The sequence below is a fragment of the Cladophialophora bantiana genome (assembly GCF_000835475.1).
Source record: "Cladophialophora bantiana CBS 173.52 unplaced genomic scaffold supercont1.25, whole genome shotgun sequence".
Classification (NCBI taxonomy): domain Eukaryota; kingdom Fungi; phylum Ascomycota; class Eurotiomycetes; order Chaetothyriales; family Herpotrichiellaceae; genus Cladophialophora; species Cladophialophora bantiana.
In genome coordinates this window covers 24,808-51,659 of record NW_015971599.1, presented here as the reverse complement: position 1 = coordinate 51,659, position 26,852 = coordinate 24,808, and the positions used below count along the sequence as shown (strand labels likewise).

The 26,852-nt window shown below is 52.1% G+C and overlaps 10 protein-coding genes across 10 annotated transcripts; 4 read left to right on the top strand and 6 right to left on the bottom strand.

Annotated features, from left to right (window-relative positions):
• Positions 1-2,372: 2,372 nt before the first annotated feature.
• Z519_11955 (uncharacterized protein) lies at positions 2,373-3,619 on the bottom strand (the record flags this gene model as incomplete). Its single annotated transcript, XM_016769663.1, has 4 exons — positions 2,373-2,941; positions 2,995-3,072; positions 3,131-3,494; positions 3,575-3,619. The coding sequence occupies 4 exons, from the start codon at positions 3,617-3,619 to the stop codon at positions 2,373-2,375; spliced, it is 1,056 nt and encodes a 351-aa protein (XP_016613988.1).
• A 320-nt stretch (positions 3,620-3,939) lies between these two features.
• Z519_11954 (uncharacterized protein) lies at positions 3,940-6,036 on the bottom strand (the record flags this gene model as incomplete). The annotated part of the gene is made up of 1 exon (XM_016769662.1): positions 3,940-6,036. One exon carries the CDS (start codon positions 6,034-6,036, stop codon positions 3,940-3,942), a length of 2,097 nt encoding a protein of 698 aa, XP_016613987.1.
• Positions 6,037-7,529: 1,493 nt separating this feature from the next.
• Z519_11953 (uncharacterized protein) lies at positions 7,530-8,426 on the top strand (the record flags this gene model as incomplete). Its single annotated transcript, XM_016769661.1, has 1 exon — positions 7,530-8,426. One exon carries the CDS (start codon positions 7,530-7,532, stop codon positions 8,424-8,426), a length of 897 nt encoding a protein of 298 aa, XP_016613986.1.
• A 584-nt stretch (positions 8,427-9,010) lies between these two features.
• On the bottom strand, positions 9,011-10,231 carry Z519_11952 (uncharacterized protein; the record flags this gene model as incomplete). Its single annotated transcript, XM_016769660.1, has 2 exons — positions 9,011-9,528; positions 9,571-10,231. The coding sequence occupies 2 exons, from the start codon at positions 10,229-10,231 to the stop codon at positions 9,011-9,013; spliced, it is 1,179 nt and encodes a 392-aa protein (XP_016613985.1).
• Positions 10,232-10,823: 592 nt separating this feature from the next.
• Z519_11951 (uncharacterized protein) lies at positions 10,824-12,840 on the bottom strand (the record flags this gene model as incomplete). Its single annotated transcript, XM_016769659.1, has 3 exons — positions 10,824-11,161; positions 11,233-12,546; positions 12,600-12,840. The coding sequence occupies 3 exons, from the start codon at positions 12,838-12,840 to the stop codon at positions 10,824-10,826; spliced, it is 1,893 nt and encodes a 630-aa protein (XP_016613984.1).
• Positions 12,841-15,643: 2,803 nt separating this feature from the next.
• Positions 15,644-16,827, top strand: Z519_11950 (uncharacterized protein; the record flags this gene model as incomplete). Its single annotated transcript, XM_016769658.1, has 2 exons — positions 15,644-15,661; positions 15,712-16,827. The coding sequence occupies 2 exons, from the start codon at positions 15,644-15,646 to the stop codon at positions 16,825-16,827; spliced, it is 1,134 nt and encodes a 377-aa protein (XP_016613983.1).
• A 734-nt stretch (positions 16,828-17,561) lies between these two features.
• Positions 17,562-19,038, bottom strand: Z519_11949 (uncharacterized protein; the record flags this gene model as incomplete). Its single annotated transcript, XM_016769657.1, has 5 exons — positions 17,562-18,031; positions 18,105-18,496; positions 18,558-18,846; positions 18,897-18,915; positions 18,967-19,038. The coding sequence occupies 5 exons, from the start codon at positions 19,036-19,038 to the stop codon at positions 17,562-17,564; spliced, it is 1,242 nt and encodes a 413-aa protein (XP_016613982.1).
• A 677-nt stretch (positions 19,039-19,715) lies between these two features.
• On the bottom strand, positions 19,716-20,301 carry Z519_11948 (D-tyrosyl-tRNA(Tyr) deacylase; the record flags this gene model as incomplete). The annotated part of the gene is made up of 2 exons (XM_016769656.1): positions 19,716-19,817; positions 19,879-20,301. 2 exons carry the CDS (start codon positions 20,299-20,301, stop codon positions 19,716-19,718), a joined length of 525 nt encoding a protein of 174 aa, XP_016613981.1.
• A 549-nt stretch (positions 20,302-20,850) lies between these two features.
• Positions 20,851-22,861, top strand: Z519_11947 (uncharacterized protein; the record flags this gene model as incomplete). Its single annotated transcript, XM_016769655.1, has 3 exons — positions 20,851-21,105; positions 21,159-22,744; positions 22,801-22,861. The coding sequence occupies 3 exons, from the start codon at positions 20,851-20,853 to the stop codon at positions 22,859-22,861; spliced, it is 1,902 nt and encodes a 633-aa protein (XP_016613980.1).
• A 1,669-nt stretch (positions 22,862-24,530) lies between these two features.
• Positions 24,531-26,072, top strand: Z519_11946 (uncharacterized protein; the record flags this gene model as incomplete). The annotated part of the gene is made up of 2 exons (XM_016769654.1): positions 24,531-25,057; positions 25,181-26,072. 2 exons carry the CDS (start codon positions 24,531-24,533, stop codon positions 26,070-26,072), a joined length of 1,419 nt encoding a protein of 472 aa, XP_016613979.1.
• Between the last annotated feature and the right edge of the window lie 780 nt (positions 26,073-26,852).

The following is a 26,852-nucleotide window of genomic DNA, read 5'->3' as shown; positions in this document are numbered from 1 at the left end:
CGTGGCTTTCACCATCCCACAAGCCCGACCTCGGCAGCTCCCCCAGGCACTCTTGTCCTTCTACTTCCGGCTCGCTAGGCCTTCGTGGCGTTGCCAGGTGGTTGTCTCCAATCTCCATCACACCTGAATGGCGACGGCACTTTTGCACCCCTCCAGTGCCTCGCTCCCACGGCCAGTCCGCAGCTTGACAGTTTGCTGAGGAGCCACTGGTGCCACTGCTCCGGGCACTTCATCACAGGCATGCCACTACCCGGTAAGTCCATTGTACTTGGTACTGATGGCAAGAGCAAGGTATACAAATGGCTAGGGAGCATAACCGGGCGACCTTGACCTGGTCTTGCTTTGCCCACCGTCGCCTGGACCTCAGGTCGTCGAATGCAGTCCAGCTAGATTCTTTTCATTCTCGAACGGCTTCTCTACACGGCTCTGATCTGGGCGCCAAAGTGTCTTTCTCCATGAAACAATCCCTTGCTCCAGAGCAAGCCTGTGGTTCCAATTGCACCTGCATCAAAGCACCTACACGCGACGGTTCTGACTGAACAAGAAACTCTTCTGCTTAAACTCGGTGGTCATTCAAAATAAAAACATTAGGCTTGTATGAAGATAACATAAAACCACAGAGCCACACGGGTTTCTTCCCCTTCTGTGTTAATCATTTCTTAGGCCTGACAAGCTCCTTCCAGGTCCACCAGAAACCTTCATATCATGTTCAAAAAGATCCATGTGTATCACTCAATTCAACAATATGAACCCGTTAGTGTGTATCAATGATACCGCACAGCTTATGTAGTAGACTGTTTGACAGACGCGTGCAGATATGATCTTTGAGTACTCGGACTGTTACCTAACGAAACTGGCGCGCCTGCTCTATGTCGGCGCTCGCACTCGGGCTCGACTGTTGAGAAAGCACATGGGAGTTTTGGTGAGTACACGCCCTCTCAAACTCCGCTGCGCTATTGGCATCATTGGCGGATTCAATTCAAGAGCTACCAGACAAGGCTTGATCATAACTAGTCTGGACCCCGCGCAAGGCTGAGCTTTCGCGCCTGTTCATCTGGGGCAACAGCTGTCACTCTTCACGGCATTGATAGTAACATTGCCACTTTTATCTATACTTCGTAGGTTCATGTTGGTTCATGCTAATACCCACCACCCACCATTCCCAGCGACGCTAAAACTTTGTTAATACCCCAAAAACAAAATAATGCAAAGGCCGTTGGTGAAGAGGACGAGATACTCAGACATAACCGCTTCAGATTCAACTTCTGCCGTCATAGACGTGGGACTACACAACGGCCAGAGACGATTTCAGAACCAACCCAAGCCTAAGAATTATTCGTTGGGGAAACCTCTTACTCCCCCCGAAAAGAACCACTTGAGTGAGCGTGAGAAGAAAACGGAAGTCGACCAAGCTACGCCCTCCCTCCCTCTCCCTCTCTGTCTCTCTCTTTCAGTCTCTATGCTATTCTCGATGTCCTGTCCGAACACGGGCTCGATGTCCTAGCTACCCTTTTTAAGGAATGTCTCATCGATGATCTACGCGCCTACATAGGACCCATACCCAGGACCCTTTTGACAAGATTCGACTTTGCCTCACTACCCCCCGGCCCCGTCGCGGAAACCAGTGTTCGCGAAGGAGAGACAGAGAGCGCTCATCAGACACCTTCCGCGCGAATGAGGGAACCGACCGTGCTGGACAGTCAACTACATCCTAATCTGTCCCAGTGCCAGACGATGCATGGTATATATATTTAGCTCCCTGTTCCTCATTCCCGAGGAGTGATCCATCAATGATCTGATAGAACGCGGTTGGGGGGAGGAGTGGGCGAGAAGGGGAAGAGATGAAGCGGGGACTTAGAGGACCCAGTGCATACATTCTCCGTATATGTGTGCATAGGTTCGTACTCCATACTCTCGACGGCCCTGGGGACCTGGCTAACCAACCAAGCAAGGACCTAAGCAAGTAGCTAGGTAAGTACCTACCTATGCCTACGAGACGCCGGGACAGAGTTCTGGGGAGGCAAGCAGGAAAAGTCCTCGTCGTACGGAGGATATTCATACCTAAATCAAGACTCTCACCTCTGGAGGCAAGACGGCAACAGTAAATAAGGGTCACACTTCGACATAATAATCTCCCAAAAAAAGTTCTCATTGAGAATCTACTTGAGTTTTGCCTTTTTTTTTTGTGCAGGGTTGGACTGACTCCTCTGGTTAAGCGAAGTCTCTTCTTGGTGGTCCTCTATATGTACAAGACTTTAGGTGACTGTTGTACACGTTTTCTTGCGGCATTACCTGCCTGTTTATTCTTTTTCCTGGCGTCGGGTTCTTCGACCATTCCTCTCCTTGTTTCGGCACTTGTCTTTCCCCCAAGTCTAAAATTTGAACACCTGGTCCTTGGTGTAGCCCAACTCTTTTAGGATGCCGGTCAACTCGCCCTGATCTTGGGGAGATATTTTCGCACCACTGATCGCCTTGTACATACCCGGAGGTCCACATACAAAGATCTTGATGTTCTCGCTCTTCGGATCTGGGATGACCTCCTTCAACAACTCCTTGGTGATGAACCCTTTGCCGTACGGCCAGCTCTCAGGCGGGTTGTCCAAGGTATAGAAGCACCGGAACCGCTGAGGGAACTCGTTCTCCAACTGCGATAATTCCTGCTTGAGCAGGATATCCTCTTCCTTGATGTTTCCAAATACGAGCGACACTTTGGTCTTGTCGTCGGGGTTCTTGAAGATAGTGCGGATCAATTGGTACATTGGTGTTATGCCCGTGCCGCCGGCGATAAGCGTGATGTGCTCGTGTTTGTTTGGCGCCCAGGGATACTTCGGGATGGGACCTTTGAAGGAGAGGGTTTCGCCTGGCTTCATGCTGTGGAGGTGTTCGGACATTGGCCCATTGGGATAGACCTTAACCAGGAGTTCAAGATAGCCTTTCACGTCTGTGGGAGCGCGTGAGTTGAGCGGAGACTGTTGGTGGGAACGGGATTGTTACCTTCATCGTTGATGGGCGTGTATGGTCTAATGACCGGCTTTTCTTGGTCGGCTGGTTTGAATTTTGTAATGATGGCAGCTTCGAGACAATCAATGACCACGATCGACCGTGTACACTTCGACGTCGTTCGACTTACAAGCAACGTTCAACCCGCTCACATGCTCCTTATCCGGAAGCTCAAACTTGAACCTTTTGGTATTGTGGTTATATGGGATGATCTCGGCGAGCTTCAAATCGATGAACCCCTGCTCGCCACCCGTAAAGGTCTTCCCAGGTGCAGGGCCCTGCTGTTCCATCTTCTTCGCATCCTCGGAGGGCGTGGGGGCGTCGGTTTTGGCAGTCTTGCTGCTGGATCCTAGGTAGTTGTAACCAATGATGCCTGCGCCGACTGCAGCGGCACCCACGATCCAAGGTGTCGACGAGGAGGACGATTTTTGAGCTTCGGTTGCGTATGTGCGGAAATTCTGTGTGTATGGACGAGGCGTGAGTTCATTTGTAAGCTTGAAGATGAGGCATCATGTCCATTGTGGAAGTTGTGGATGGTGCCCACGAGGTATTGGACATGAATAAGGTCACCTACCTGGCGAAGAGGGCCGCAGGACCTCAGGACTGATCTGGCAAGCATGGTAGCGGAGACTTGGAAGTGAATGAGGTGATAAAAAGAAGCGGCAGAGAAAGATAGAAAATGGATTGTGAGTCGTCGAAGGAAATCAAGATGGCGTCAACAATGGGGGTTCGAGCACCGAGCTGGAGTGATTCGTACGCGTAGCCAATTGGCGTGCTTTCGGTCTTTACAGCATCCGAGTCTGTTAAGGCCGAGCACAGGGCAGGCACAGGCCAAACAGGGCTAGCTTGAAATTTATAGTGAATATATCGCTACGTATATATACTCCTACTTGCTCCTTACACCGCATTACCAATTCCCCCGAGGATAGAACTTGCAAGTTACAGCTCAATCTCCTCGCTGTCATGTCCAATGTGGCCGACGCTCCTCAAGGGCATCGCCTCCCAATCCGAGCTGTCATTGTGTACTAGGCACTTTTTCGCAGCCTTGTACGCCCACAATCTCTCTTGCCTCCGTTCCAGCGTATCTTCTGCGTCGAGGGGCCGGCTTCCCAATTTGTGCACGCCTTGACAGTCTAGTTCAACTCCAGAGGACTGCTCTTCGACATCTTCATCAGATAGGACCAACTGGTCCCCCGGTTGACCGTCAAACGCCGAAGGGGACAAGGACTCCCCGTCAGAGTCGTCTACTCCCAAAGAATCCCCGTCGATGCTCCCGTCGCGTTGGCGGAATACTGCATCGACTTTGGGAAGACTGGTGGGGCTTAACTCACGCTGTTCTTGGTTGCTGCCCTCTTCATCCGGCGCGGCATCTCTGAGCTTAGTAGCCTTCTTGGGGGGTTGTAGCGCCTCCCCGTCCTCGCCTACACTCACGCCGTCATTATGGTTCGTATCCTGGGATTCCGTCTGCTGAGTATCGTCATCTCCTCGTTTCCTTTTACCGCCAGCAGCACTGCTGAGACTCTCCTCCTCTTTCGACTTTTCGACTAGTTCTCGAGTCTCTTGATCAAAGTAGAACCTTTGGTCAGCACAGAGATCTCCGAAAAGTGCTTGCATGCTGAGCTCTTCGGACCAAGTTTCCGGGCAGACAGTACAGGGGCAGATATCTCTTGGTCGAAATAGCCCAACAAAATGACGAAGCTCATTATATGAGGAATGGCGAGAATATGGAAAGTGTATGGTATCGTTTGCGTCCATCTGAGGTCTTGACTCTCGATTGGAGCACATGAGCTGTAGACCCGAAGGGTCTGTCTCCTTGTATCTGTTCGAAAGGAAGGGCACAAAATCTTCCAGTCGTATATGACCATTCTGGTCTACTTTTAGCTCATCAGGTCCTTCAAGCGCCAGAGACCAATCTCGTGTCATACCGGAATGACCAAGGCCCTGGAATACTTTTGACTTCAATGAATTGTCGTCCACGGAAGATGCAAAGAGATCCAAAAGCTGTTGAAAGGATGCTCGATCCTCCAGCTTCAATTCAGACATCGGATAGAGGTCTCTCGCTCCTCCTCCAGCTCCTAGCTCTCTGATCTCGGTTCCATCTTTGAGCCTCGAAATTATCGGAGTAATCCACTTGATGTTCTTCATCTGTTTGATCTCTGAGTGACACTTCAATCCAGGTTCGCAGCTATGAATCCTCGCAGTGTTATCCAGAGTGAAACAACCTGGAAGCTGACTGTTGCCGACGGTGAATCCTGTTAGTGCAGCACTCTCATTGTTACCAGCATCTTCGAGCCCCTTGCCAAATATCCGAAATTGATATTCGTCCACATGGACACGGGATTGCAAAACATTGGACAGGGCGATCCAAACATTTTCGTAGCCTAGAGTCCACCCCCGAAAGTAGAATGTAGTTTCCGGAGAGCACTGACTCACTTTCTCAAGAAGCTCTTTTAACCCTTCGGCTTTGGTGGGAAAGTTGCTGTATGGTTCCTCACGAGTGGCAAACGTGGTATCAAGATAGATGCAGTCAAGATGTCTCAAGCCGCAAGCATACGGTAATAAAACGGGGTTCTGCACAATTGAATTCACCCACCAAGATTCAGCTCTGATGTCTCCTGTGTAAAGAATGGCCTTGTCCTCGCCTTCGATCAAGAACATGACCGCACCAGGGCAATGGTTCGCATCCAGCAAGGTCACTCGAATGGTGGATTTTGGACCGAGCTCGAGTTCAGTAGCGGTGCTCATCGGAAGTGTTCGAAGGACAGTTTTCAGATGCCGATAGTGTTGCTTGCGTGCTTCAAGGATGCCTTTTGCAAAGTTGATGCGATGGGGATACTTTTCCATATTAAGCAGGATACGTTTAGTTGTGGCCGAGCAATATACGAACGGCATCTTGACCGACTCTAACCCGAGTAAGTGGTCGCTGTGGACATGACTGAGAAAATACGCAGCAGGCGGTGGCCTTCCTGGATGATGCCTGAAGTAGTCGATTCTGATGTTGGGAAATTCCTTGACAAGGCCATTGAACGTTGACATATTGGCCAATGACGCCCAGAATAGTGCCAACCAGTTTACCTCTCGCGCCACATACCTCGACTGCAAGGCTGTAGATCTAGCCCGCTGTTACCCCACAGGCTCCGACGAGGTTCCAAGGCGATGGGGCATATCCGTGGGGTGACCTCGCAAAGGGCGACCAGTCAAGAGGCTGCCCGGAAGAGATCCTGGCCAACGGCAGTCATCACCTGCAGGCACTTTCGAGCGAAGGAGGGGCTGCCAGTAGCTTGTCGTATCGGAAAGGCAGGCCAAAAGAGGATTGGAAGTAGAGTGGCCACGCACAGGCAATGGCGCAAAAGCTTGCCGCCTATTTGTCCACTTGACGAAGGTCGAACCCAGGCGTCAGGGTCATGCATGGGCTGACCTGGCCACCTGACAAACAGGAAAACCGCCAAAGGCGAAAAGCGGGTTTGGTCGTGATAGAGGACGTGACTGTGGTTCGAGGTGTGGAAGGCCAAATCTGCCCGGTTGGATCAATGGTGATGTGGCAGACCCAGTCGCCCTGGACCTGATTCAGGTGAAGGAGAAGGGAAGCAGCAAACAGGAGGGATGATCAAGGCCAAACGACGTCTCAGTGCATCGGTATGTGCCAACGCACCGAGTGCTGGCAAATCTGGACCCAATTCAACGTCGATTCGCATTCAAATCCCTATTCTCTTTCTTCTCTTTCCCTTGGCTGCGCTTCACTAGGAAGGGGGGGGGCCGCAAACAGGTTCCCGCTCTTTTGTCGGCAAGTGATTAACAAGTATATAATTAGGCAGGGTCGGTGACATTTTCAAAAAGTCGAAACATCCAAGCTGGCGTCGGTTGTGTCAGTTGACGCCTGGACTCCGAGATATTGGGCGGTCACTCCGTTCTTCAGTAAGTCTCGTCAGCGGCGGGGTTCCAGGAGCCTGCAAAGCCTGTTCGCCTGCGCAGTCTGGTTAGTGGTCACTGGTGGTACCTGAAGCTAAAACCGAGATCCTTGCCGCCCCGAAGGCTCCAAAGGAACAAGACCACCGACCAAGAATCTAGCGGACTCCTTCGAATTCCATCAAGAAGCGTCAAAACCTCAACAATCCCCTCATTATCATACGAACTCCGCCTGGTCTCCAGCGATACTTCCTGAGCAGCTGCCTCCTCCCCCTTACCTCCTTGTTACTACCTCCCGCTGAATCCTATTGCCTCAATCCCGCCTGCCTTTCCCTACAAAACAGCGCAGTCCCCCGATCTCAATCGACCCCGTCCTATGCTCACGCCATTCAACAGAGCTCCGAAGATCCTGAAGATCATCTACGTAGGTCCCGCTAGACGTCGGTAGCCGATTACTCACCACCTACCGCACCATTCTCTTGCCTGCGACACGACCAATACATTTCCTACAAGCTTGGCCTGGGTGCAAATATTGAGGTTTCAAGTTTGGCCTTTGCCATAGGACTAAGCAAAATTGAGCTGAACAGGTGGACTGGCCCAAACTGGGGAGACCGTAGACCATCATGAGAAAACCGTCCATTCCAGAGTTGATCTTCCAAAGGACGTTCCCCAAACCGAAGCAAGGCGATCCAGTCTCCTTCTACGCTCATATCCAACGTCATATCGTGGGTGAAGTCCGGGTCGAAGTACAGAACTTCTATGGCGCCCTTGACACCCTAGAAGCACAATACCCTGGGCTCGACTACAGTTTTACCCCTCACCGCCGTCGGCTATCAAGGTACCCCTGGCATAGACGCCTTTTCCGTGTCTTCGACGAACTGGGATTGACAGAGGACGAAATCCTGAATCTGTGTCAATGGGAAGGAACAAGAGCGGCCAAGGAAAGATACGAACGCGAAGCAGGTGTCGAAGTCAGGACTACTACAGCCGATGATGTCGTTGCGGCATTGCCCGGAAATGGTCCCAGAGCAGTCTTCGAAGATCTCTCCCGGCCAGCCTCTGTTGACCGAGCATCTTCGTGCAGCGAGACACTGGTAGCGACCCCAGAGAAAGAAGAATACAAGGCAAAAGATGTGGACACTCCTTCGCCAGCACCAGAAGAGGACTTCATCGACCTCCTACGTGACGCAATGCAATCCCGCCTAAGAGGAGATCCTTCGGCCATCAACCAGGCATGGGAGCAGTGGCTCAAAGAAACCCTGGAACGGCACGACGATATTGACATTGACTTGGTCATGACCGCCATTCGGAACCTGGAGCCCGAGACACTGCGAGCTATTCAGCAAGCGGGCGACGGGGACGAAACCATGTCACGCTCTCCTACGCCTCAGTCCCAAGCAGATTCATACCACGAAACCAATCATCTCGACCGGATAGATACCGACGGCACCCATGTGGCCAGTGACAGTGCATCTCTATCTTTGTTCGCGCGAAGATCGCAGACAGAGGCAGCCAGATGAAATCACGCTTCTGCCACGGAAATTTTGCACTCCCCCTGCTATTATTCCCGAAGGTGCCAAGTTGAACCTGGAGTTCGATGTCGTTGCGTCTGGCTTTCCTTTTGGCTTTTCTGCGTGGTTGACAAAAGTACGGCTGAATATGCTTTGATACCTAGATTTTGCGGCAGACACGGAAACTTATCTATATTCTAGAGCAAGGCGTTTTGACGGATTCTGACGACTGGATTGGCCTTCCATGTCGCCGGCGTTTGGCGAATTCAACAGCATTTACTTTTCACTGATTCTGCAGGGATCAGGTGCTTGTGGTCCAGTGTGGGAGGTCGAGCTTGTTGAGCAAGAATGGGAACATGGGTTGTGGTAATTATCCAACAAGATGATCCAAGGCAAAGCAAAACATATGGTATGCGTATGAAATTAATCTACGGGCAAGGCAGATTACCGAAGTTGAACAGACAGAGTTAACAACGAGAAACAAAAGCAGGTATTGATTTTGCTCTACAGAGAATCATATATCTTAACACAACTTGATCCCACTTTCCTCCTGGAGCCCTGAGACCTGATTCTCATTGTTTCCACGCGCGCGCCTAGCCAGCAGTATTCCGCTTCACGACACCCCTCGCAAACTCGCCAAAAGTCAGACCCGTCTCCAAGTCCACGGGCTCATCCAAATTCGGCTGCGTGAACACGGCCAAAGTATTCCTGGTGATATTCCTGCTCATGGGCGTCCCGTCGGTACCGTCGGCGACTACGTTGTTGAGATCCACGCCCTTGACAAAGTGCGGGACGGCCTTGAACCTGCCCCGCGTGATGAGCTCGAGCGCCTCGCCGGTCTGGAAGGCCAGCGCGTCGCGCGGGATGCTGACCTTGTGGATCTGCCCCGAGCGCGAGAGGATGTACAGGCCTGACTGCGGGTCCGGAGAGGAGGGCAGCTCCGCGTACTCGGATGCTGATGAGGACGAGGAAGAGGGAGAGGGAGAGGGTGAGGATTCGTCGAGGAACATGGCTGATGTCAAGCCCGTCAGGCACCCGTGGTCGAGGTGCGTGGTGCACCAGGAGTCGTCGATTTCTGGCTTGTCCTTCGCCTTCGCCTTCTCCTGCTCCTCTGACGAGACAGAGACACAATACCCGTTCGTATTATTCCCACCGTTCAGATTCCCATTTGAGTCTACGTTCGCACTTTTGCCACTCCCCGTCTCGTGTGCAGTGGGGAAATAATGCAAGAGCCTCGCCTTGGTCGTCTCGCTTCCCTGGACCACCTTTTCGAGATATCCAGCCTCGTACCCGTCGATCTCGTGCTCGGCGAATCGATCGCAAGCCCTCGCGACCAACACCGCTGTGTTGATGATCAGTCGGATGAGCTCCTCAGCGTCGCTCCTGAACTCTGGCACGTCCGCCTCCTCGGGCCAGACGTTGGGCGCCGTGTACTCCTCAAAGCCTGGGAACTTTTCACCGTCCGCGGATTGTAGTGACGGGGACTTGTAGAATGCGCAGTTGATATAGTAACTCCCTTTCGCGGTGTCGACCACCCCAGGTCTCAGGGTTTCGACGCCGTGACTCCACCCAACGAGATACTTGGCGCTGGGCTTGGTCAGGTTCTGGAGTTTCTGGGGAGGAAGGTGCGCGAGTCGCGAGGCATTGGAGAGGACTTTTTGGCGGAGAGAGGGGAAAGTGGAAGGGAGGTCGGTCACGACAAGGATGCCCAGGCTGTCGGGGCCGAAGGCATCCAGGAGGGTGCTGAAGGGGACAGAGTTGGATTGCAAGTCCCGCAGAGAAACGGTGACGGGTATGGCTTGCTTGTATTTCATGATGAGAAGCGAGAGTCGTCAAAAGTAATCGAGGGCGGAAAACCAGAGAGCGACTTGAGCGGGGAGTTGGATATCAATCGAGGCAAGGACTGACGGCAATCCAGGTGCTCCGGGCGAAAAGGGTTCGACCTCCGCTGGGAGGATCATGTCCTTCTCCTGCTTGATGAGAGACCCATGCCTTCTCGTCTCTCGCCGACGTGCAAGGTCTCGATCGGCTTTTCTTGTCTTGATGGTCGCGGAGAATGCAACGCTGTTTATCAAATTTTACCCCACAGTGGGATGGGGAGGCAATGAGTAATGGGTTCGCGCTTATCCATGGAGAAAATGTTTCGGCCAGCTCCGACGAGAGATCGTCGCCGAGACTTAAGCAGGAGGGAGAGTGGTTAGGCCGAAGCTCCTTTGGAGTTTATGCTCGCGTTGAGGCTCCACCGTGATATATGTAACACGACGACATGGATGCTACCAAGACCAAAAGAAGGGTGGGTAACGACAAGTAGCTGGAGGCTGATGCATGCTCATTCTTCATTACCACATCTGTGACTCTTTTTCTTGTAAGTGCCTATATACAGACTTCTCCCAATTGACCGCACGCTTACTTCAAGCCAAAAGCCTCGAGTAGTTTCGGGAGATACGGCGTTCCCCATCCCGTCACCGCATCCCACCCAGGGGTCGCAGGAAATCCTGTCGTATTGCAACCAGCAGACGTGCCGTTCGTGACATCGGTGAACAACGTATGACCCCACTTGTACAGCCAAGGATTGAGGAAACCCATGGGAGGGCGTCCCTCGGAGATCAATGCGTCGTTCAACAGAGTGAACACGGACGCGCAGATGGGTGAGGAACCAGATGTGCCGACGAGGTTGAGTGTACTGCCGTTCCATGTAATGGGGAAGACTTGTCCAATGCAGGAAATGTCGGGGTAGGCGCGTCCTAGATGGAGGGATGATATATTAGCCAGTCGAACCACTATGGTCCATATCTTTAAGACCATCAGGACTTACCTGATTTGTTGTAAAGTCCATCGTAGAGGCCTCCGAGACCATCGACATATGCGTTTACAGTCTCGGCCTGGTAGGCGGGCATGTCGAAATAGTTGCTGAAGCCCGCTCCACTGGTAAAATAAGCTCCAGAACTCAACTTCCTCCAAGCAGCAGATTCAGGGTAGCCAGTTGTCGCTCCAACGGTGGTGACGTAGGGACAATCAGTGGGAAAAGATGGAAGAAACATGGCTGTTGTGTTGTCCGCGTTGCTGAAACATTCTCCATCACTACCGACACCAAAATCACCACTGGAAAAGAACAACGACACGCCTCGGGCTCCCAATTGTGCGAATTGGTTGCAGACGGCTTGGGCATAAGATCGACTGACAGTTTGCTCGTCGTCTCCATAAGAGGTGGAAATGACTTGAGGTACCTCGTCATCCGGCAGCCCTGCCATGTAATTGGCCCAGACCAGGAAAGGCTCGTCGGTGTTGGTGGGGGTCACCAAGTCGGGCATAAACGATGGATTTCGCCCACCGGTGTGATATGCCGTCAAGGGTGTTGGATAACCAATTCCAATCATGTAGTCAGCGTCCAGGTCTGCCTCCCTGTCCAAGCCCTCTGCCGCGACATTGGTGCCATTGTCTAGGACACCGCCTGCAATGGAGATGGCCTCGAACTGGTACGCGTAGGCAGCGGCTTCGGGTCGAAACTTGGACAAAAAGATGTTAATATCCGAGCGGTTGGTCGCCTCTTCCAAGTAATTTGTGTGCCCCATCTTGTTCTTCCCGGCTGCTTTGACCTTGTAATCAATGGTGCCATAGAGGGTTCTCAAGCAGTCTGGGGTCACAGAGGTGAAATTGCATGCGGCATAGACAGTAGAATTTGCGGGCAATGGAGTCGAATCTGGTGGTGACCAGGTGTCTGCAGCTTCGAGGACATGGGAGTCACGCTTGGTGACTAAAGAGCGCTTCCTGATCTCGGTTCGTTTCTTGTGTCCCTCAAGTCGGGCCCATGAGTTTGTTGGCTGGATCGTGCTGATATGTTTGTGGACGTAGTGTGGGAGAGAATACCCTTCAGTACGCACGAGCGTCGATCCGTCAGAGTGTCCCCAGACCGAGTAGTCCGTGTTCAGCAAATCCTCAATCTTCGAGACGGGCAGGGACACAGTGATCCAGTCCCTGGCTGGGCTGTAAGTGAGTTGCTCAACATCGACGCCATATTCCTGCAACCACCCATGGATGGCAGCGGAAGTCTCATCTGATGGTTTCACAAGGTCATGGACTTCTTCAGCAGACAGGTGCTGGCCGTAGCGCGAATGGGACGGGTCCGAGACTTGCACACAGGTCAGCTTTAGTGACGAAGGCCTCCAACACAACATCTCGTACCTTCATACAGGTGCCGTTCGAGCTCACCGAAGCGACTTTGAGAGAGGCCGATGGTCAACCTGATTAAATGTTCACCCGGAGCAGGCCCCAGATTTGACCATGCCTTTGGAGCTGGATGGAAGTCCTTGACGACAAGGTCGGAGCGACGAGTAACGGGGCCAGCTGCAACAAGAGAAGCTTGGAAGGAGCTCAAAAGGGACAATGCGGTGGTAAGTATGGTGGATGGTTTGAGAGGGGCCATGCTTTGAAACCAGGAAGACGCTGCACGCGACCGACCACGAGAACGAACGACGAGGTAGAGGGCTGTGCCTTCTTGAAAACAGCAGCGGCCACGACCTACCTAAATACCTGAGTTGTGGCACAACGGCAGCAGGAACGTAGGCGGCTCCTTCTGCATCCATTTCCGGTTGAGAGAGGTATGACAACATCATGTAGTATCGGCTTGGTGTGCTATCCTGCCTCTTTGGACGTAGCCTCGAGAGATAAACAAGCATTGAGGTGGCATCGAGGGCGTCCAAGAATCCGCCTCAGGTCGCTAGCCCTTGCATTGGGGCGAAGGGAGATGCTGAATTGGAAGGCAGCTTTCAGGACCGGGGTATGCCATGGGCAGCGAGGATTGGACGACCATTGAACAGCTGCTAGATTGAGGATAGACAAGGAGGCAGTCGTTGGTGGGATCGACACCGTGGCGGATACACCCCCAGGGGAGATCGCTTGAAGCCGAGTAGGTGGGGAGATAAGCTCTAACAAGGTGGAGAGCAGTGGCAGCGGAAGATTCTCTGGAGGCGCCATGGAAGCAGATGTCTTTTCGAGATGACACCTGCTGCACCTGGAGCAACGCCAGCTCTATTGATGCTGACGGTCATTGGCAGAAGACGGGAGACGTGCGCAATCTTAGCGACCTTAGCGAAAGCTACGAGCTGCATCATGCAAGAAGGCCGCCACCAACCGATCGCTGACGGCGGCTGGTCGCACAGTCAATCAGAGAAGATGCAATCTCGTCTCACACAGTGCGGAGATGATACTGGAATTGGGAGCGACGGACACGAGAAGACATGATGCGGTACAGGCGGTTTGCAGGAGATTTGGAAGTTGGGGTAGAAGTGATGAGGGGTGAAGGCGAAGAGTAGGATGAATTGGCCCGGAAAGCCTCCGGGGCGCCCGGGGCCTTTTGGGGGCTGGCTTGACAAAAGGATTAAGGGTCGGTTGCTCTCGGCTGCTCCCGGATGACGCCCACGGAACATCTTAGGTAGGTACCCTTTTCGTACTTGGTAGGCATTTTGGGCATCACAAGTACCTGGTGCGCCAGGCACCAGGCCAAGGCACTGCACCACAGCCAAGCACCTACTGGCCGCCCTATGTTCCATCCAGCATCAGCGGCCAACGTTTCTCCTCTTCATGCTGCGATACAAATTACGTCGACACTTCTATTACTCCTTCCTCTTTCCTCCTCTTCCTCCTCCTCCTCCTTTTTCTTCTTCTTCCAGCAACCCATCTGTCCCTCAGCTCCTTCACCCCCCTTTTCCAGCTAACTAACCATGCGTAATTCTTCAGGTTTGCACAAAGTGGTCGACGGTGGTGCGGTGACTCGATCAGCCAAGATCTCCTCCAAGATCAATGCCCAAGACCAACTTTTCAGCTGACAAGAGCCACGTCCGTCTGTCCGTCACAAGATAGCTCGCCCATGCAATACTGGCTGAGGCTCAAAACCAACCCAAGACCCTCGAATGAGTCAAATAATGAATGCTATTGATGAAAGTCAGGCATCCGTTTGCCTTGCCTTGGCTCATTGGACCAATCAGCTATGGTAGGACTGGCCTACTCTCGAGTACTTTTGTCCGCCTTTTGGCCCTTCAATTGTCCTTTGGCGCTTTGTCGCCTGCCTGCAGTGGCAAACAAACATGTAAGTCACAACCTCTCGAGCGGTGCTTGTGAGATAATATCAGCGTCTTCTACCGGGCTCGTGCCTCTCGATGAAGCTGCTTGAGATATAGTAAACTACCCCTCTGCCATCTCAGCCTTATATTCTACCTCTGGGGACATGTGCAATCTTCTGGTCCCTCTTTGTCCCTTCGTTCTCCATTCAGTCACGGCCTCTGGCAATTCTTCCTCTCAAGGTGCTACTTCAAATCCTTCCTCGGACGCAAAGATTTTCTTCTGCTACCTGTCAAAGCGGCCGTACAAGTCCTCCAGCAGAGAGACACGCCAAACACAATCCCAGCCAAAGCCTCTAGCTATACCATCCCTCAAGCTCTATAAACGCATAAATTGGCATACATGCCCCTGCTTCTTCAGCCGTGTCTCTGTCCTACACCCTGTGTCTGGTCCTAGCCGACCAACATTCGGATATGCACACAAATACTGTACGCCATGTTCCTCGGCCGCCAAGCTCTTGCGGCCAGTTCGGCGTGGCGGACCTGTGGATCACATCACAAGAACCGACCCACACCTGGATCGTTGTGTCTTTCAAGGCGCAAGTGTTGTCTTCGAACCGGGCGCCATCAACAACAACAGTTGTGTCGTCAGCGGTAATCGAGCAAATACACAAGTTCAGCCCGCTCAAAGGAGCTATAGAAATGCCTGTGTGGACAACCCCAGCCGCGGTCAATGTGAGGACTACGACCGTCACGATACCGGAAAGTGGCTCAATGAGGAGGGTGTGAGGCATTGGGGGGAGAGGAAGCAGGTGCCCCAAACAGCAGGTCCGTCAAGAAGGAAAGGCCGCTACGAAACCGATCTGGACGCATACTTGGGCGAGACTTACGGAGCGGTAAAGCGGAAAGCGAAATACACGTGGATAAGTTGACCCATGCTAAGGGGATACGACAGCACAGAGAGATCAGCGGATACAGTGTACATATGGGTGATTTTCATGAACATCTCGTCTTCGCAGAGTAGTCCCCGTGACTCTCCACGTGACCACAAGCGCCCTTCTAAGAATATTGGTGACTTGTTTTCGCCTGATTTCGATGTTCTGCTCCGAGGCCACTTCCGTCAACCATTTGGTTTGTTCATTTAACGGGCAGATGCGATGTTTGTGAATCATGCCAGAACCTGAAAATGTATAGCTCCCGCTCCGGTAAGTCAGGTCGGCTGTATTAACAACGTCCAGACACCTGCGCCAACTAGACGATTCCTTCCTCCATCTTCTTCGTCTACTGCAAAGTCAATCGGTCTTTCCTCTGCGCGCCGGAACCCATTCCAAAGCTCGCGCTCCACACAGCCGCCTTCTGCTACCCCTTCCTTCACTGCGACGCCACGGTTTCAACGACCAAGTCCAAGGATAAAAGATGATATACAGACGAATTTTGACGAGGGGACAGACCCGGCACTGTTGTCGAAAGATGACCTTAGCATCGCCCGTGGAGATATAATCGACCTCGATGATGACGTGGATCGCGGCGCGCTCTCGCCGCTATACGACCGAGGCGTTCGGGCAGCAGAACACGAGCAAGACCACGTCGAGAGTGAAGCATCACCTCTGCAGTATCGACTTCGGAAGTCTGCTCCAGCCACGAAACGACGGAAGGTGTCCCATCCTGGTCCTGGAGCTAGCGTCATTGAACCCATTGCTATTTCTTCCTCACCGGATGATGACGGCCCTGGGGATGTTAGTTTGCAAGCTGGCACCAATTCTCCCTCATCGCAATCCGATCTAGACGATAACCTAGGTCAGAGTACAGGGCTAGCGGCGGTTAGCGAATCGAGCAAGATTGCCCGCTTCAGGCCCGTCGCCCAAGGATTTAGTCCACCTAGTCCTGTTTCACGGACCATTTTTAAAGTAGTCCCGGAAGACCAAACACATGGATCAGGTGGAAGCGGACCCGTTTTACCGGATATATTCTCGCCCTCGCGCCGCAAAGGCAAGAGGGACTATATTCTGGGGGGCAGTGCGCATCTGGTCAGAAGTTGGGTGCTGGATATTGCAACTCAAGAATCCCATGCCGAATCGCTTTCGGAGGAAATGCTCCTGATAGCAGAAGTCGAGAACGACCTTAGTGGACGTTTTGTTGTGGTGTCCGATGAGAAAGGTCGACGGTGGCTCCTACCAGAGCAGCAGCATGAGAAATCAAGTCGAAGCTCTACCTTCTTCGACTGGTCTGAACTTCGCCCCGGATCGCAGGTCCTCATCAAGGGCCGAGCTACCAGGTGGCCTCTCGACCTCGAATCCCAAGGTCTGGAGAATGTGGTTGTTGCTGCACACTGGGAGCTTGTCTCTGCTGGTTGAATGCATTCGCACATGCAGCGCCGCCGTCAGGCGAGAATCGTGGAACTTAAGCGCGACGGCAGCCGCTCAGTTAGAAACCATCTCGGGGTACGGACATGGATTGATTGCTTCCATTAAGTATTTAGCTCTTATGAAAACGGTCTCTCTCTCTCTTTCTTACGATATTTAGAGGTGCCCGCTTCTACACGACGTTCTCGTCCATACAGCCATCACCGCTATACTTAAAGAGACAACACGTAAGTAAGGCTGCCCCCTCCTCGTCGCGAGGGCAGTCCCGAACTACATGCTCTGTACAAATTTTAGACCCGATGAGCGTGCGTCCGGTGTGCTTGGATGGCGGCAGGCAGTCCTGGGGGGCTGCTTTTGACTACCTACCTGACTGCCTGACTGACCTCCCTATCCGCAGATTGCCCAACTGCCACAGGCGTTAGAGAATATTTAGCTAGGTAGGTCGGCAGACATGTATGCCTGGTAAGGGGTGGAAAAGAGAGGTAATCAAGTAAAAGACTCTTATTTTCATTCTGTTGTCGTTTCGTAATATACCTTGCTGAAACAGTTTCAATACTCACTGGGTTTTGGGACTATTCTGGACACATGACTTCCGTATATTAGAGCTGGAAAAGGGACGGGTGTCTGAGCAAAATAACTTCCCTTGGTCCTTCGAAAACTATAGCTTTCATTCTTGACCGACGAGTTGTTCCGTGTGTGCCCCTTCCCGCCTTGGATGCCTGCCCCTACTTGGTGGCCATGGCGCACTTCCCTAGATCCATCTTGACCGCCTCCGCGCCGGGCGAGATATCAAAGCTGAAAACGTCCATGGGCAGCCCGATGGTCGTGCAAGCATTGGGAATATCCACAATCCCCGCCACGTGCCCTTCGATCGGAATACAACTCAACATCAGGTAGATCTGATAGTCACTGTACCCGTATCTCTTGAGGTACTCAATCACCCGCAGACAAGACTGACGATATGCGACAGTCGCATCCATGTAATGTTGTTTGCCGTGTTCGTCGACACTGAAGCCCTCGAAATAGATCATTCGTCCGGGCCCGAATTGTGGTTGCACGGGGCCGGGAATGTAGATGGGAGATTTCCCGCCGACCATGCCGAGTTTGCGCTGGCCGTCTTTGATCACATCAAACTTGATGGTGATGATGCCGGCGATTTCAATGGCGCCGCAAAAGGAAATTTCACCGTCGCCCTCTGAGATCATGATGAACATTAGAGTTAGCGGTGCCGGCGTACTATACAGAATGGAGAGGGAGAGGGAACATACGGGAGAAGTGCAAGTCTCCTACAGAAAATTTTGCACCCTTGACATGCACCGGCAAATACACTTTACTTCCCCGTGAAAGATTCTTGATATCACAATTCCCGCCATGCTCGGGACGTCCCGGGATCGTCCTGGCACCCTCCTTGCCAACTCGAGCCTTCGTCTCTTCGTCGGCGGTGCCGGCATGCACGCTTTTGGGTTCAGGCGGTTGTGCCACAACACGCTTGAGAGATGTTGTTGAAATGAGCTCGGCTTCGCGCTTATTCCACTCTGCGAGGATCTCATGGGATGGCGCGCAGCCTAGAATGCCTGGGTGGATGAGACCCGCAAAACGGACACCCGGGATGTGACGCGAGGAGCAGAAGATGCCTTCAAAGTCCCAGATAGCTTTGGCGCTAATTTGCACGGTAACTTGTTAGACAGCGTAGTGGTGCTGGAGTCTGAGAAACATCTTACGCCTCAGGATAGATCTCATCCAAGAAACCCCCACCATTGTCCTTGTGGAATACGCCTGTGAAACCCCAGGGATGATCCTGGAAGGGCTGCACATCTTGAATTTCCACAAGGAGAACGTCTCCAGGCTCGGCAGTCTCGATCTCGAAGGGGCCAGAGAGATAGTGGACCTGAGTCAGGTCGACATTCACAACATCATCAGCATCGTCGGTGTTCTTGATTTGTCCACCAGTCCAATCCAAGCATTCGATCTTAACAGTCTCTCCGTTCTTGATGGTTCCACAAAAGGGCACTGAGAGCTGGAAATTAGAAATGGATACACGGACATTCACACCAGCGTACCGTCAGGATGCCATCTGTTCTAGCGAGCTTGTCAGTCGCTGGCTCTTTCTCCCACTGCTTCAGTGCTCACATGTAGATACGGTTGGTCTTTGGCAGGCTTGTCGAGGTCAACTTTCAATGCAGTCCTAATTGGGCCAGGCATAATGGCAAGCAACAAAAAATCGAGTGTGAGGTGACTGGTAGCGCCTTGGTAGCGCCTTGAACGAATTCTTTCAATAGATGGCTTGTGAGCTGCGCTTGAGTCTGGCTGTAAGAGGAGTCGCAAGTTGCCGTTGGGAATCTCGCTCTCATATCAAAGAATTGTTTACAGCTTTGCGGGGCATGACCGATCAGCGTAGGAGTTACCCCTCACGCGAGTGATAGGCACTTATCCGTTGGCATGCGTATGCCCTCCGCTGCCGCCGTCATCGACTTGATGGAAATGCTGAAATAACGTTACAGCTTGGGTGGGAACTTGATAAGGAGCGTTCTCCAGGCCCAATAATGGTTCCAACCTTGCGTCTCGGTTAAACCAGGAAAGGCAGCTATGCTGGGCGAACGGACGCTGGTCTCCCCCGCGTGCCTGGACATGCTTCAAGTTACGTATGAGATACGCAACATGCCTTGCTCAATTGCTGTCGAATCATCCAAAGTATGTGTCGTGTTTTATCGCCAACGGGCGGGCTTCTCCTTTTCCGCGCGATGGCACGTGATTGATGTTGTGTTGGAAAAGGGGCGCACGACGAACGGCAAAAGCCACCCTTGAATCGTGAACAGTTGCTGGCAAAATGCGGAGGGGGCTGACAAGTTCACATTGGACGTCCAGCTCATTGGAGTACCTCAGCTAGTCTCCTCCTGCACAGGCGTCGATGCTCCAGTACTGGTTTTAGTGCTGCTCGCCGAGTCCTTCTTTGGCGGACTTGTATCAATCTCGATAGTAACCTGGATTGTTTAGCATCGGCACACTCACCATTTGATTGTTTGTATTGAAAGCAGATCTTACTGGGCCGTCATTGACAAGACTAACTTGCATCATTGCTTGGAAGACACCATCTTTGACTCTATCCGAGCCGTGCTGGTCACAGACACGAGTCACGAAGTAGTCATACAGCTCTTTCGCAAGTTCTGGCTTAGCAGCTCCATGGAAATCCGGCTTGGTACCTTTCCTCGTGTTGGCCATCAGCGTAAATTGTGATACACACAAGATCTCTCCCTCGACGTCCTGGACACTCTTCTTCCAGTTGACGCCGTTCTCGTCTGGCCACAGCCTCATCTTGACAATCTTGGAAGCCATGGTTTCGACATCTTTCTTTGTGTCATCGGGACCAATCGCAGCGAGAACCAGAACTCCTTGGCCGATCGCCGAGACGATTTGACCATTGACCATGACAGAGCTCGATAGGACTCGCTGCAGTATTGCTTTCATGTTGCCGACTTGGAGGGATGACTCCCGCAGCAAGCACGGCCTCGTGCCTCACTAAGGGCAAGCACTAACACGCAAAAACAGGTCAACAAGATGATCTTGAATATCTCACCGCGATTTGCGGGTGGTCGGTGTTATCGACCTAGACAATCCGTGGTGTTGGCGGCTTTCAGTAAGGATACAGATCATGTAGGAATCCCCTCTGCGGCCTATGGGTGTTGTCTGGCGACCGAAAAAGTGAGTCTGATGGCAATAAGCGTGTGAAATGGTGCTTGAGAGTTAGGAAATTGCTGGGGAACCGGCGGTAGTATTCGACATGCCAAGACCGGCGTCGCCTTAAACCAGCCAGTCACGTGGCCAGCAACCTCCGTCCAACCTGCTCGCCTGGTCAAGCCTGGGATACTGCAGTCAACGCAGCGCGTGGCTGTCACTACCGCAGACAGAGCCAAGTACAAAACACGCCCATGCGCCCTCCGTGCACTCGGTAGACCCTCCACCCGACCCTCGCATCCTCGTCGCACTTCTCTCAACCTCTATTGATGTCCCACAATCATGGCGTCGCGAAAAACGCAGCAAGAAATCGACAAAACCTTCAAAAAGGTCGACGAAGGAATCCAAGCATTCGAAGGCATCTATGAGAAGATATACTCGTCCCAAAATGCCGCGCAGAAAGACAAATTGGAGGACAATCTCAAGAAGGAGATCAAGAAACTACAAAGATCCCGCGACCAGATAAAGACATGGGCAGCCGGCAACGAGATCAAGGACAAGTCTGCATTGCTGGAACAGCGCAAGCGGATAGAGAAAGTGAGGCTTCCGGACAACAGATGCTCTCGAGAACGGGACTGACACCGATGCAGTGCATGGAGATATTCAAAGCAGTGGAGAAGGAGATGAAAACCAAAGCGTTCTCCAAAGAAGGGCTATCACAGAATGTCAAGCAGGATCCCAAAGAGAAGGAGAGAGAAGAGCTCTGCGACTTCCTGTCCGACCAGTTGGACGAGATCAACAGAATTCTGACCGAGGAATTAGAACCCGAGGCTGGCAATTTACAGGCCGCTCTCAAAAAGAAGCAGAAAGATAATTCCAAGGCTGATCGTCTTGCGGAGATCGAAGCCATGACCGAGACATACAAATGGCATGAATCCCGACTACAACTTCTCCTGCGATCGCTACAGAACGGCAATGTCGAGAATGATCTAGTGGCATCAATCAAATCCGATATTGAAGAGGTGGTGAGGGAAGGCCGTGAGCCGGATTTCGACCCCGAAGCCTACGAGGGTATCTACGATGATTGTAATCTGGACAGCGAAGAGGCGCAGTTCGGACTGAACAACGACGTAGACAGAATATCATCTCAAGATGCACAATCCATTCAGGAAGACATTGACGTGGATGCGTCTATCGCACTCAAGAAAACGAAATCAGAACCGCACCCTGCCACACGACGACCCTCCACACAACTCAAATCTCCTCTGCCAGCACTGGCAACTCTGAACACGATGCCACCGCCACCGTCAATACCCAAGGACTCGACAATGAAACCCGCACCAATCCCGAATCGACCTCCAGGCGAAACCTTGAAGTATGCCTCAGCTGCAGCCGCTGCAGCAGCAAGCGACAAAAGCGGAGTGGGTATTGCTCCGCTTCCTCCGCCAGTTGCAGCAATTGCCGCACCTACATCACATCCATTGCCTGCCCCGGTCAAGACATCGGCAACAACATCACCTGCTTCTTTGCCAGCGCAACCGGTGGAGAAAACTGCTTCGCCAGCACCTGCCGCGGCAAGTATGGATGGCTCAGCATCGCAAGAGCAATCCAATCACTCAAAGTCTCCGACTTTAAGCTCCACTAGTGCGCGGGCCCCGAGCATTCCCAGCAGCATTCCTCCTACGCCAGCAATGGAGAAATCTGAGGCTGTCCAAGAGCCTGTGATTGCAGACGAGATACCAACCACGAATGGCGATGTGCACGAAGACTCAGCCGCAGTGGAATCGATCTATCATCTTCCTCCTGGACTTCAGGATCTACTAGACTCATTCGAGACCACCAAGAGTCGAGCTGCTCAGCCTCCGTCACAACTAGCGAGACTGCTACAGGCTTCTCAGGAGACGTGTCCGGAACCCTCCGATAGCGATCGGCCCCAATATTACCGGCCAACGTTCAAGTACAACACACCGGCGCACTACCCTCAGGATGTTCTCCCTATATTTGATGATCCGGCATTGTACGAAAACCAGAGGCTGGAGACGGACACACTATTCTACATATTCTACTATCGGCAGAATACTTATCAACAGTGGCTGGCGGCACGCGCCCTCAAAAACCAGAGTTGGCGCTTCCATAAGCAGTATCAAACGTGGTTCCAACGTCACGAAGAGCCTAAGCAAATCACCGAGGAATTTGAACAAGGCACATATCGATTTTTCGACTATGAAAGTACTTGGTACGCATCAAGCCAAATCCTTGGTCCTCACCCCATCTCGTTCTAACCCTTTGCAGGATGAATCGACGAAAGGCAGATTTCAAGTTTGTCTACAAGTTCCTCGAGGACGATTTGTAGAATAGCTCAGTCAGCGGCGTGCTGGCCGTCGGCCCGCTGCATGCATCAGCTTGCCCACTTTTGGAGAGGGGTTTCGATCACCTCTCAAAGAGTCAACAAAGCTCCAGTTTTGCAACTTCCAAACCTTGTTCTGAGATATGCTGTGTATGCCATGCCCGCCACAAGGATGTGGCCTTGCGTTGCTCGGTACTGGGAGGCTCCGCTCAAGGCGCGTTGTGGAATGTGTGCTACCCTTGTTTCAATTGTTTGTCCATGTGGCAGATGGCAGCCTAGTCTACCACCGCCTCACTTTCGGTGTTACAAGTTTGCCTTGCCGCAAATGAATCGAGAGAAACATAAGGCCGTCAAGCCGAGTCCATGCAATGAGGCTGTGAAAAGGCATCCACCCCTAGTCCACTTTGGGGTTAGTGTTCACATCCCCACCAATAGGATGTTTGTCTTCCTAGCCTTGGTGCTCAGCCTCCTTTCCCTGCCTGCTTTAGTTCTCATTCCCTCGCTACTACCTACCAAGGTACAGAGCCGCTTGGGTCCGCAAAAGGCAACCATGGCTGGAGAGAAGATCTCTGACGGACACTGCCGCGCTGCCCACAACTTCTTGAACATCTCAACTCTGAAACGTCCCGAAGCGGCTTGTGGCCTTGACAGGGCGATCCAGACACATCTGCACGAAGTACAGAGTACCTGGGTTTGTTCTCCAGTGTACCCGGGTTGGGGCCCATCGGGCTGCCATGTCCTGGTCTTCTTGTTCCTTGTTCTCTCGCTTATTTATGCCACCTTGCCTCATGTCCACAGTGTCCTCGATTTGGCCGTCACCTTCCCAAACGAGTTCGGAGTCAAGAAATTCAAATATCGAGGCAGTGTTACCATAGTCCCCGTATGCCCGATGATGCTGAATGCTTCACAAACGATAGCAGCAAACTGCAGGTCCAGACCGCAACAGGGGTCGGAGGTTCTCTTCTGACGAGCGAATCGCACATATCCTCCCGACACTCGGCACACGGGTAGGTAAGGAATGCTTTCTCGAAGTATAAGCCCTGGAGGTTAGCCTCACATTCTGAGAGACGCTCCTGATTGGGCCTCCTTTGCAAGGAAATCCACTTGATATATTCACATTGGTCTTCCAAGCATAGGGTGGAAGTCCGTCCCTCCTGCGACTTGATCGCTTCTCCCCGCTAGGCTTGTACAAGAGCGTCAGGTGGATTGACTCCAGAGTGGTTTGTCTTTCACCGGGGAGCACGCTTCGCGCTAAGTCCTGCATTGTCCTCCTGTCGAGTGGTTCAATCCGAGCAGTCTAATAGCCCTGATGACTCCCGCAGCCATCACCCATCGGTTCAAGGGTGACCGAGTCAGGTTCCTATCCCTGCCAGTTCTTTTCTTGTGTCCCAATATCGTTGACTATCCGGTACAGCCTCCCTTCACAGCATAGCTTGAGTTTGCCTCGTCTCCAAACAGATGCTGGCAGCGTATACTTGAGACAGAGTCCCTCCCTTGCTATCTGAGGTTCTAAGCTCTGAATACCAGCATAAGGCTGAAACTCGAGGTCAACTATTTGCATCCGTCACATTAACAACCGCGTGCTCCTTGTTGCAAGTCGAGCATTCCTACTTCTTGTCTGCTCAAACTCTGGAGGCTCTTTCTCTCTCTGTGCTTGAGAAATTCGTGCCCCATCATGGGAAGCTACGACCACCGTGACTTCTTGAGGGAACACTTTGGTTCGGATGCATTTCTTCCTCAACAGACACTCTCGATGAGCGTTTCAGAGGCCTCATCTAGCCTCTCGATCAGCCTGCCGGCTAGCATGTCATATCAGCTTGGGAGTCCAACATACAACAACACTTGCTGCACTCCCCGAACGATAGCACCTCATCCCAGTTACATGCTCTCTCTCCCAACCCATGGATATCATCCCGAAGAGGCGTATGCCATCACTGGCCACTCGGCTAGCGCGAGGGGTCGAAGCTGTAGCGGAGCAAGCACAGTCAGTGCAGAGTACAGTGTTGCAAGTCAGGAGGCAACGCCGAGGTCAGCTTACTCTTTCGTCGAGGCCAGCACTCAGTATCGAGCACCATATGATGACCAAGTCACCCATACAGGAGCACCTGTATTGAATTCTCAGGAAGAATTGTCGACGCCTCAGAACAATCAAGGGCACTTTCTGAAGCAAGAAGGCGATGAACCCAATCCGTCGAACAGCAAGTACGTATACCGTCCAAGTCTTGACAAGTGGCTGCGCTGTTGGATTTCATCAGACCCCCACCCTTTCTATCCATGTCATCCTGTGTTATCATTCTAACAAGAATATTTCTAACATCGTGATAGAAGTGTCGCCGACAGGCAGACTTTCTGTCCGCATAGAGATTGCTTGGATGAAGAGGGAAGACCCAGAAGATTCTTCAGCCGCAAAGCCGATGTAACGAGACACTACAAGTCTCGACACGACATCAAGTACATTGACTGTCCAAAGAGGAACTGCGAGAGAAAGGGCAGTCAAGGATTCACAAGGCGAGACCACTTGACAGAGCACCTTAGGGGGTTCCACATGGAAAAAATTGCAAAGAGACAGATTTCTAATAGCAAGGCTAAGCGAGGTGAGAAACCCGCAAGTGAGGACAGCAACGGGTCCAACAGCTCGTCTGAAGGGCTTACTCCGCCCGAGCATGCCGACGAAATCTCATACGTCCCCTGTGGCCAACCAAGCTTTGCTGAGCTAATTGCTCAGGACATCAAACAAGAGACTCCGCCATCGTCTGATGACGAAGCTGAAGATATCTTCCCAATATGTGAAGTCTATCTTCCTAAGAGGACCAGGCGGTTCAAGAGTCTAGCACAGAGGCGCAAGATCAAAGCCAGAGCCTTGCAGAATCATGCAATCCCGATGGCACGAAGCAACGTGCGGCCCCACCACTCTCCAACAAGTGCAACAGCTCGAGGCCCCCTTCAAGGACTCGCTTTCCAAGCAGACTTTGCAACACCTCGAATGATGCCTGACTCGCCCGCGTACGCGACGCACCACCAGGATCAGCAACACCAGCACCAGGTTTTCACCACGAGCAACATGGTGGCCCCTCTCTACACAACAAACTCGAGCATGGACTCGTTTTATGGTCCTTCGTCAATGGCGCAGGTCTATGACAACCTCCCCGCTCAGGTGATGGCTCCATACCGGGTCGAGGCTCTTGACCGATCTCATTTTCAACCTATGCAAGAGTAACTATTCCGGAAATGTTAGAGCAAGATGGAATTTCGTGACTTTTGCCTTGCTGATGGACGATACTTGTGTTGGCTGGCTGGCTGGCTGGTCGGTCGAATTTCTTGCTCACTGTTGGCCAGGAACCTGCGCAGATGGACGATTCATGTCTATCTGTCTTCTTTTGTCCTCTTTTCTCTTTTCTTCTTTTCAACCATGACAAAACACGATGATGATGAGCCACGACGACAGAAACGATAGATACCCAACCCAATACGAGCTACTTTTCACATACACTTAACTATGACCTTGTTCCTTTAGTTAGGTAGTAGGTAGGGTCGAGAGAACCTCCAAGATTTAATCGGTCGATCGCAAGCGTATCCGTCTATCCACTGATGTCAGGACCCAAAGGCATGGGGCCCCTTTTGGAGAAAGAGGTGTGAAAGAGTGTAAAGAAATGGACGATGAGTGAAGAGGCCAGGCGCTTTGCAACTGAGATAGGGAAGGAGATAGAGAGATAGCTCGCGAAAGAATCGCTAGGTGATCAGCAGGACATGGATGAATGCCTATATATAGAAGATATAAAGATGGACAGATAGACATACGAAGAGGCGGTATTCATTTGGAATACTAATGGGAGTTATCTGCGGATAGTATAGGTTTTCTTTTTGCGAGGATTTACGTATGCTACCCCTATTCCTATTCGTCCTCTTCTTCTTCTTCTTCTTCTTCTTCTTCTTCTTCTTCTTCTTCTTCTTCTTCTTCTTCTTCTTCTTCTTCTTCTTCTTCTTCTTCTTCTTCTTC